This window comes from Abramis brama (genome assembly GCF_963993115.1).
Source record: "Abramis brama genome assembly, chromosome: 6".
Taxonomy (NCBI): Eukaryota; Metazoa; Chordata; class Actinopteri; order Cypriniformes; family Leuciscidae; genus Abramis; species Abramis brama.
Window position 1 is genome coordinate 17,103,906 of NC_139968.1, and position 10,470 is coordinate 17,114,375.

The window sequence follows — 10,470 nt, forward strand, 5'->3', positions numbered from 1 at the left end:
ACACTTTGGACACAGTTTTGACATGTTCACTTAGGGTGTACTCACTTTTGTTGCCAGCTATTTTGACAGTATTGGTTGTATGTTCAGAGGACAGTAAATATGTACCGCTATATAAGCAGCACATTGACTGCTCTAAAATATATCCAAGTTTCATTTCTATAGTATTGTCCCTTGAGAATATATACTAAAATGTTTGCTGAAATATGAGGGGTGTACTCACTTTTGTGAGATACTGATATATATGTTGGGGAACATTGTCAGAGCAGAAGGAAGTATGTTTTCTTCCAGGATAACCTTGTACGTGTCTTGAGTCATGTGTACTTCACAAAGACAGATCTGCCTGATTCTGATCTTCTCTGAGTCCGGTATTCAGCTTTGCCCAACACCTGCTCTAATAGTTAGACAGAGACCTGGAGAGGCGGGCCTACAACCCACAGTCTCTCACTGTGTAATTTGGTGGAGGATCGGTGATGATCTGGTGGTTCTTCAGTAAGGCTAGAATTGGGTAGGTATACGTCTTTGCGAAGGATGCGTAACTTAAGGCACAAACATGATTATCCTGAAAACAAAAATTGCTTCCTTCTGCTCTGACAATGTTCCCCAAGTAGAAAGATTGTTTTTTTATGCAAGGACAATGCTCCAATCCACACAGCTAGGCCAATCAAGGTGTGGATGGAGGACCACCAGATCAAGACCCTGTCATTGCCATCTCCTGAACCCCACTGAAAAGATCTGGAATGTAAGCAAGAGGGTCACCAGCCAGCAAATAAAGGCAAGCTGCTTTAAATTTTTCACCAGGAGTGAAATAAAGTCACCCAACAGCAATGTGACCGACTGATAGGGAGCATGCCAAGAAGCATGAAAGCTGTGATTGGAAATCAGGCTTAGTCCACCAAATATTCATTTCTGAACTCTTCCTAACTTAAAACAGTATTGTGTTGTTTAAAAATAAATATAAACTTGTTTTTGTTGCATTATTCAAGGTCTGAAAACAGAACATCTTTTTTTTTTTTTTTTGACCAGTTGTCATTTTCTTCAAATAAATGCTCTAAATGACTATATTTTCATTTGATATTTGCAAGAAATGGTGTCAGTAGTTAGTAGAATAAATAAAAAATATAAATCTTACTCAAACAGATATTATTATAAATAATAAATTCAGAGAAACTACTAATTTTGCAGTGGACTCACACAAAATAAATGAACTACTTTATTTATTCTACTAACAATACATACATACATACTTTCTGGCAAATGAAGACAAATACAAAATTGACGTTGGTCATTGCTCTTGATGGTGACATGACAGGCCAGGGTAACCTAACCTCTGATTGATATTGATGTTCAGATAGGTTGACCCAACAATCTTTTTATGTTTAAAGACATCTGTTAATAATTCATTTAAAAATGAATACTTGGTCAGCAATAAACTAATATAAAAGATCTGATTCTCTGAGTAGCTCTTCACAAACCATCAGCCATGAGAGCTGTTGTGCTTGCCTTGACTGTAGCCCTTGTGGGTAAGTTTTATGTTTTGAACTTAAGAAGTTCCTGTATCTCTTTTCTTAAAATATTTTTCTTGAAGAAAGTAAATTAGAACCTCTTAACATAAATTAGTTAAATTAAGTCATTTTAAAAGCATATTTTCTTGTGTGTTTTTTTTAGCATGTCAACAGATCAACCTTGGTAAGTAACAAAATTGTAATTTGGTAATTTGTAAATAGGTAATTTACAACTATTGCATACTTGCTTTAACTCAACCAAAGAAATACTCTACCATTTTCAGTTCCTGAGTTTGCCCCTGACAAGACCTATGTGTACAAGTATGAGGCTCTGCTCTTGGGTGGTCTTCCTCAAGAAGGTCTGGCCAGAGCAGGAATAAAAGTCAGCAGCAAGGTTCACCTCAGTGCCGTGACAGAGAACACCTTCCTGATGAAGGTAATGACCATTAAGAACTGTAAAATTTGTAGGTGTTCAACACTATGGTAAAACTAAAACTGTGTTAGCAAGCATTGACTGTTAAAAGCAACAATTCCCTTGTTTTAAGTGAAAATATTCCTTTTCAGCTCATGGATCCTCTGCTCCACGAGTATGCTGGCATTTGGCCCAAGGATCCATTTGTTCCTGCCACTAAGCTCACCTCAGCTCTGGCTGCTCAGCTTCAGATTCCCATCAAGTTTGAGTATGCTAATGGTGTGGTTGGAAAGGTATTCGCCCCTGCAGGAGTCTCCCCTACAGTACTGAACCTGCACAGAGGAATCCTCAACATCCTTCAGCTCAACCTCAAGAAGACCCAGAACATCTATGAGTTGCAAGAGGTAAGAAAGTGATCCAAGTACACTTGATCCATTTTGAGTTCTGCAATCTAATTCTTTGACTTGTCCTTCAAGGCTGGAGTTCAGGGAGTGTGCAGGACCCACTACATCATCAATGAGGATCCAAAGGCTAACCACATTATTGTCACCAAGTCTAAAGATTTGAGCCACTGTCAGGAGAGAATCATGAAGGACGTCGGTTTGGCGTACACTGAGAGGTGTGCTGAATGCACAGAGGTAATTAAGAAGACGAGAAAGACTTTTATTCAATATAATGAAAATGCCAAGAGTCAAGTGGTCACATACCTTTCTCCCAACAGAGGGTCAAAAGTCTGATTGAAACGGCATCTTACAACTACATCATGAAACCATCTGCTGCTGGTGTACTGATCGCTGAAGCAACAGTTGAGGAAGTGCATCAGTTTTCACCTTTCAATGAGATCCATGGTGCTGCCCAGATGGAAGCAAAGTAAGATTGATCCTCTGTGAGATTTCTCTTTAAAAATATGAAGTAACAATATTACTAAGAAATAAAGATTTCTCTTTTTTTTTCAGACAAACCTTGGCTTTTGTTGAGATTGAGAAGACGCCTGTTGTTCCAATCAAAGCTGATTACTTGGCCCGTGGATCCCTGCAGTATGAGTTTTCAACTGAAATTCTTCAGACCCCCATTCAACTCATGAAGATCAGTGATGCACCAGCCCAGGTATAATTCATTACTCAAAATCTTTAACAGTCTCCAAGTGAAAGCCTTTGATCCATGATCAACTGAGTGTTGCCCTTACTCTCTCTAGATTATTGAGGTCTTAAATCACCTTGTTGCAAACAATGTGGCCATGGTCCATGATGATGCTCCACTTAAGTTTGTTGAGCTCATCCAGCTCCTGCGTGTTGCCACCTTGGAGAATATTGAGGCTATCTGGGCTCAGTTCAAGGACAAACCAGTTTACAGGTACAATATTTGAGCAATATGTTCATAAGAATATAGTTCAAAGACAATTTTTTATTATGAATATATTTTAAAACAATGAATCTGTTAGGCGCTGGCTTCTGGATGCTCTTCCTGCTGTTGGCACACCAGTCATTGTAAAATTCATCAAGGAGAAGTTCCTGGCTGGTGAACTTACCATTCCTGAGTTCATTCAGGCTCTTGTAGTTGCTCTGCAAATGGTCACTGCTGATTTGGAGACCATCCAGTTGACAGCTGTGGGTAAAATCTTACTATACTCAAAGTGCTGTTCTTCAAATCTTACCAAAATCAAATTAATCATTTATGTATGTTGCTGAACAGAGTTTGGCTAAGCACGAGAAAATCGCCACAATCCCAGCTCTTCGTGAAGTCGTCATGCTGGGATATGGTTCCATGATTGCCAAACACTGCGTTGAAGTTCCCACTTGCCCCGTCGAGCTCCTCAGGGTAAACGACTTAAGACCTCCATACATTTCTGCCATGGACTTACTATAATATTTTTCTATTATAGTAAATATTATCTTACTAAATATTATTAATGTTAGTTGTCTAAATGTATGTGCCTTAAACTCCTCAGCCCATCCATGAGATTGCTGCAGAGGCCATTTCAAAGAATGACATTCCTGAAATAACTTTGGCTCTAAAAGTTCTCGGCAATGCAGGTCACCCTGCTAGTCTTAAACCCATCATGAAACTCCTACCTGGACTGACAACTGCAGCTACTTCTTTGCCTCTTAGAGTCCAGGTTGATGCCATATTGGCCCTGAGGAACATTGCAAAGAAAGAGCCCAAACTGGCAAGTGTCAGACACTGTAGGAATCAATTACTGTAAAACATTATACACATTTTCTTCCCATAAAATACTAACCTTGTTTCTTGGCTCAGGTTCAGCCAGTGGCCCTGCAGCTTGTATTGGACAGGGCTCTCCACCCTGAAGTGCGTATGGTTGCTTGTATTGTGTTGTTTGAGTCCAAGCCCTCAGTGGCTCTCGTCTCCAATCTTGCTGGTGCTTTGAAGACTGAGACTAACATGCATGTTGCAAGCTTTGCCTATTCACACATCAAGTCCTTGACCAGAATCACTGCTCCGGATATGGCATCTGTGTAAGAACAAATCATTTCACACATATTTTACTTCACCATATAAAATGAGCACAAGCCAGAGGTAATCATAGTTGTCCATTTCAGTGCGGGTGCAGCTAATGTTGCCATCAAGCTCATGAGTCGCAAACTGGACAGGCTTAGCTTCCGTTTCAGCAGAGCCATTCAGCTGGACTTCTATCATAGTGAGTCTAGCCATTTTTCTAAGAGAGCTAAAAAACGAACAGTGTCATGGGTGTTTCTTAAAATGTGTAAAAAAATTCTTCTGACACATTAAATGTATTCTTACCTCTGTCCTGGTGCAGCTCCTCTTATGATTGGAGCTGCTGGTAGTGCCTACATGATCAATGATGCCGCCACCATCCTGCCCAGAGCTGTTGTAGCTAAAGCACGTGCTTACCTGGCTGGAGCTGCTGCTGATGTTCTTGAGGTGGGACAACCAAGAGTTATTAAAAAAACATGTTCATGGTCTTAAAATGTTTAAGTGTCAGTCTTCACTCAGTTAATTCTCTCAAACAGATCGGTGTGAGAACTGAAGGAATCCAGGAAGCTCTTCTGCAATCTCCGGCTGCAGATGAAAGTGTTGACCGTATCACAAAGATCAAGCGCACCCTGAAAGCCGTAAGTTGTCATGTCCTGTGTACAGTATAATTGTGTACTTTTAAGTAATATTATAAGCATGACATATGTGTGTGACTTCTCTTTTTTTATTCCTCAAGCTCGCAAACTGGAAGACCTTGCCAAGCAATCAGCCACTGGCTTCAGCCTATATCAAATTACTTGGACAAGAAGTGGCTTATTTCAACATTGACAAGACCATCATTGAAGAAGCAATACCGGTACTGTGTTGTACTTTATGTCTTCTCTCTCATTAATATATTTTTTGTGATCTGTCTCAAAAATAGTTCTCACAATTAGAATAAAGTTTCTTATAAACACTATCCCCAGATGGTCACTGGACCCAAACCACGTGAACAGTTGAAGCGTGCCCTTAAAGCTTTGCAGGAAGGAGTTGCCTTCCAGTATGCCAAACCCCTGCTTGCATCTGAAGTGCGTCGTATCTTGCCAACAGCAGTTGGTTTGCCCATGGAGCTCAGTTTGTACACAGCTGCTGTCGCTACTGCAAGTCTCAATGGTATGTTTTTTCTTCTATTTTTTTTTTATCTTACCTTGGATATGAGGGTGTCACATTGAAGTTTGATTTTGCTCTGTTCATCCTTCTAGTTAAGGCCACCATTACACCTCCTCTCCCTGAGGAGATTGAGACTATGACTCTTGAGCAGCTCAAGAAGACTGATGTTCAACTCCAGGCTGAAGCTAGACCAAGGTACACTTTTGCAGCTACATTCATGAAAATTAGATATAATGTATACAACAACAGTTTTACAAACAATCTCCCCTATTATTTCAGTATTGCTCTCCAGACCTTTGCTGTGATGGGAGTGAACACTGCCTTGATCCAAGCTGTTGTTATGGCAAGAGGAAAGATCCGTACTATTGCCCCTGGAAAAGTGGTTGCAAGAGCAGACATTCTCAAGGGCAACTACAAGGTGGAGGCTCTGCCTGTTGAGCTTCCTGAACACATTGCTGATGTGAGGTAATGAAATATAAGTCAGACCAGTGGAGAAAACATTCTGAAGCAATTCATAAATAGCTCAAAAGATTTCTGAAAGTGAGATGTGACCCACTTTTTTTTGTTGTTCCAACAGCTTTGAGACTCTTGCTGTGGTCAGAAACATTGAAGAGCCCAACGCTGAGAGGACTGTTCCCTTAGTACCCGAGGTGGCCATGCAAAATTCCCAGACTTCTTCTGAGTATTTGGTAAATTCTGAACACACATATGATGAATATTAATTTGCTTCAAGTTTTAAAATAGCGAGGCTTGTTATAATATTTCATTATTCTTTTCAGTCCTCTGAAATACCAGATGAGACTCCCGTGAGAGCTGCTGCTCCATTTCACAAGACTCTCTGTCTTGCTGTCCCATACATTGAAATCAAGGGGTGCGTTGAGGTGCACTCTCACAATGCTGCTTTTATCAGAAATTCTCCTCTCTTCTACATAATTGGACAGCACTCAGCCCGTGCTGCACTGACAAGAGGTATTCACTCAGAGAAGATTACATTGATTAAACTCAAATATTTTCAGACAAAATTATAATTGTCATTTTGGCTTTAGCTGAAGGTCCTGCAGTTGAAAGACTGGAGCTTGAAGTCCAAGTTGGTCCTAGAGCTGCTGAGAGACTCCTTAAGCAAATCAGCCTCATTGATGAAGAGACTCCAGAAGGAAAGGCCTTCCTGTTGAAACTGAGGGAAATCCTGGAGACTGAAGACAAAAATGCGTCCGTCTCTTCTGAAAGCAGCAGTAGCAGCCGCAGCAGCAGCAGCAGCAGCAGTTCAAGCTCCTCCATGTCCAGCTCTCGTATGAGTAAGGTGAGGACGTATGTAGCGTGTTGGTTAGGTAGCCAATATTTGTGTCATAAATATATTTTTTCACTGAATCATTTTATATGGATTTTTAGACTGCCACTATCATGGAGCCCTTCAAGAAATTCCACAAAGATCGGGTAACTACTAAAAAGCCATTTTTTTTTATATTATCACTTTAGATTATATCAATTACTTATTACAAAACTTATTTTTGCTTGCAGTTCTTGGCACCCCATGGTGCTTCAAAGGCAGTAAGCAGTGGAAGCACTGCATCTAGCTTTGAGGCTCTCCAGAAACAGGTGAATCAATTGGTGTCATTAATAACATATAACCCAAAGGTGACATTTTGTACTAAAATCCACTTATTGATTATGATTTCTGCTTTCAGGCTAAGTTCCTCGGAAATGCTCTTCCACCTGTTTTTGCTGTCATTGCCCGTGCTGTGAGAGTTGACCAAAAGCTGCTGGGCTACCAACTTGCTGCTTACTTTGACAAGCCAACAGCAAGAGTGCAGCTCGTTGTTTCCTCCATCGCTGAAAATGACAACCTGAAGATCTGTGCTGATGGTGCCCTGCTGAGCAAGCACAAAGTCACTGTAAGACTAGAACTTTTTTGAATTAAAAAAGACAAGATTTAGAACAATTATAGAAATTAATTTCTCAAGATGATATTTTATTTACAAAGTTTGCAAGGAGCACGTTCAGGTAATCTACCCAATCAGCACGAGAAGAGGCATATATACATAGCTAATTTACCTCGGTTCCATGACAGTCCTCCACCCCAACTCCTTACTCTCGATTATTCCTATCCCAGCCAGGAATGGGGGGAGTACTCTGGGTTCGGGCCAAATTCCGAGCCCGGAGCCCTCTCCTCGGACATGCCAAATCTGATTATATGTAAGTGCAAACTTGTGAATGAAATAATTGACATCAATACAATTTTTTGAACACAAATGTCCTTTTTCAGGCTAAGGTTGCTTGGGGTCAAGAATGCCAACAATATGCAGTCACTGCTAAAGCTGAAGCCGGTGTCCTGGGAGAATTCCCTGCTGCACGTCTAGAGCTGGAATGGGAGAGGCTGCCAATAATTGTCACCACATACGCCAAAAAGTAATGTTCAGCAACACTGAATGACAAATGTATTGTATAGTTTAGAAAATGGCACGGGTTTAATCTGCTCTTCTTTGTGCATCCCTTCACAATTAGGCTGTCTAAGCACATCTTGATGGCGGCTTTCCAGACGGGCTTTAGACTAGAAAGAGCAACGAACAGTGAGAAAGAGATTGAACTGACTGCAGCCTTGCCAACTCAGAGATCCTTGAATGTCATTGCTAGGATTCCAGAGGTGAAATAGTTTTCAGTTAAATTATGACTCTCACTGATATATAATAAGAAAATTCAACAAATTATTTGTGTTCCTGCTGCTCTAGATGACACTGTCAAGGATGGATATTCGTCTCCCTGTTGCTGTTCCCATCAATCCAGATGGAACTCTTTCCATTCATATCGATGAGGACATTCTCTCCTGGATCCAGAAACATTTCAAGGAGCAATAAGAAATTAATTACATTTTACATTGTACATTTTACATGTTCACATTCGATTTAATTGAATACATTCCCACTCTTGTGATATCTGTAATGTAATGCAACCAAATTCTAATAAATACCCTGCAAGTGTCAGAATTGTGTGAACTGCTTTTATTTTACAATAATTCTCAGTACTCTTAAAAGTTTAGTTTTTTTTTTTTTTTCACTTGACAATAAGGTTCACAATTTATTATTATTTATTTATGAAAGATATATAATTCTGGTGACTGAGAGGGGACATGTTCGGTTTGCATAGTTTTGTCGTGGTCACGAGTCACGACATATTAATTTGTGGGAACGTGACATGTCGTGGCCAAAATATAATTTTGTCGAGGTTTGTATGTTGTGGCCACGTGATGTGAAGTCGTGGCTTTAAGATCCCATGTTGAGGGAATGACATATTTTTCTTATGGCTATGAATTCTTATGTTGAGGGAACAATATCAACTGTATTTCTTGTGGCCATGAGTTTAATGTGTAAACAAACCTGCATAGCAACATGGCAATATCAGAAATGGATTTTGTTAATAAATTCATATTTTATTTTAAAGTAAGAATGGAAAAAGTGCAGAAGAATCGATAATATTAACCTATATTATACTATAATATCATATTATATTATGCACTAGACAGTATTCAAATTAAGTTTATTAGTAATAAATGTTAAAAGATTATGTAAGAGCATAAAATAATATAGGCCTAAAAAGAAAACCCCTGAGCTGTCTGCGCCCACACGCCTTCTGGGAGGGGGAGGGTACTGTAAAGTGTTGTGTTTGTGTTTTGATTCATATTTGTCCACACAGAGACGCATTTAGCTGTATACGTAAATAAATTTATATCATAGAATGATCATTTTTATCAAGCTCTTATATTTAAGTTCAGTAATTTCACTTAAATGACAATTAATAGGTAATTTTCATTGCCATTTAAGTGAATTTACTGAACTTAAATATACAAGCTTGATAAAAATAATCATTCTAGAAGAAAATTTCAGATGGCACTTAGAGGCTTTTGCATCTGAACTCTTCATTTGAACTCACCCTTGTGCACTATAGAGACGAAAGTCTCACCCTTCGAATCATCCTAATCTACATTTCATTCCCTCATCCCCCACTCCTTGCGAAGATCACCAAAAACTCACCCAAGAATCTAAATGGTTTAATGTGAATAATTATCATCGAGTATTACACATGTTTGGTATCATTTGAAATGTCTCAGTGTGACTGGTACAAATGTCTCATTTCCAAATAGGTAAAACAAATGGTAATATGTTTTTTAAGAGTTTAGAGATAGCTGGCACACAAAGGAAGGTGGTCTCTAGACAAATGGTCTCCTACCCCCCAAAAGGTGTCAACACTGAATGTAAATTCCCATTGTTAGCAGATGTTTCAATGTGAAAGAGGTTCTGTCTATATAATGAAATGCAACAAGAAGATCGGGGCCTTTTCTGTAATTCAGATTAGCCCGTGAGTGAGACTCTCAGCTTCATGTATTTCTTAATGTTGGGTTCGCATCTCTTCTCTTTATTCCAGAACATTTGATGTTTTGTATCGATTATCTTTGAATTGATTATGAAATTGGCATGATACATTTACCTGACATAATAAATTGTTACATTTGATTATTCTAACTGACTTTGACATTATTTTCATTAAAGAGTAAAAAAAGAATAGTCAAACATTCGCTCACATTTAATGATGCACAAATATCATTAAAACCGTTTCATTTATGGAGTCAGATGAAATAACAAGAAAATACATATGAGAAAATGTATTGCATTTAATCAAATATACTTTGCCACGAGAAAAGACAGTAACACGTAAAGACATTCCGCGCTGGTCGGATGCCGGACTTTGGGCCGATCGAGTGCGAGTTTACATCATGTTATTTCCTCCTACCTCATTAATGTTGTCATCTGACTCAGAATCTCTATTTTTCTGTTTGTTTGACGCGTCTAGAACCTGAGACCATCCCTCACTATCAATTATTGAAGAATCATCATCATAATCATCCATACTACCTGCATTCATCCTCTCCAGTCTCAGCACAGTTGATGCTAACCGGCCACA

General features: G+C 39.2%; 1 protein-coding gene across 1 annotated transcript; it reads left to right on the forward strand.

The window, feature by feature from the left end:
- Nucleotides 1-1,418: 1,418 nt before the first annotated feature.
- LOC311084306 (vitellogenin-like) lies at nucleotides 1,419-8,498 on the forward strand. Its single transcript, XM_084116258.1, has 28 exons — nucleotides 1,419-1,520; nucleotides 1,666-1,686; nucleotides 1,787-1,938; nucleotides 2,067-2,318; nucleotides 2,391-2,552; nucleotides 2,636-2,784; nucleotides 2,871-3,021; nucleotides 3,110-3,267; nucleotides 3,356-3,521; nucleotides 3,607-3,732; nucleotides 3,863-4,081; nucleotides 4,171-4,388; nucleotides 4,473-4,570; nucleotides 4,691-4,815; nucleotides 4,905-5,006; nucleotides 5,105-5,224; nucleotides 5,334-5,520; nucleotides 5,610-5,712; nucleotides 5,797-5,982; nucleotides 6,095-6,206; nucleotides 6,297-6,486; nucleotides 6,564-6,817; nucleotides 6,907-6,951; nucleotides 7,036-7,113; nucleotides 7,203-7,409; nucleotides 7,781-7,923; nucleotides 8,020-8,158; nucleotides 8,244-8,498. Exons 1-28 carry the CDS (start codon nucleotides 1,481-1,483, stop codon nucleotides 8,367-8,369), a joined length of 4,029 nt encoding a protein of 1,342 aa, XP_083972384.1. The 5' UTR covers nucleotides 1,419-1,480; the 3' UTR covers nucleotides 8,370-8,498.
- Nucleotides 8,499-10,470: the final 1,972 nt, after the last annotated feature.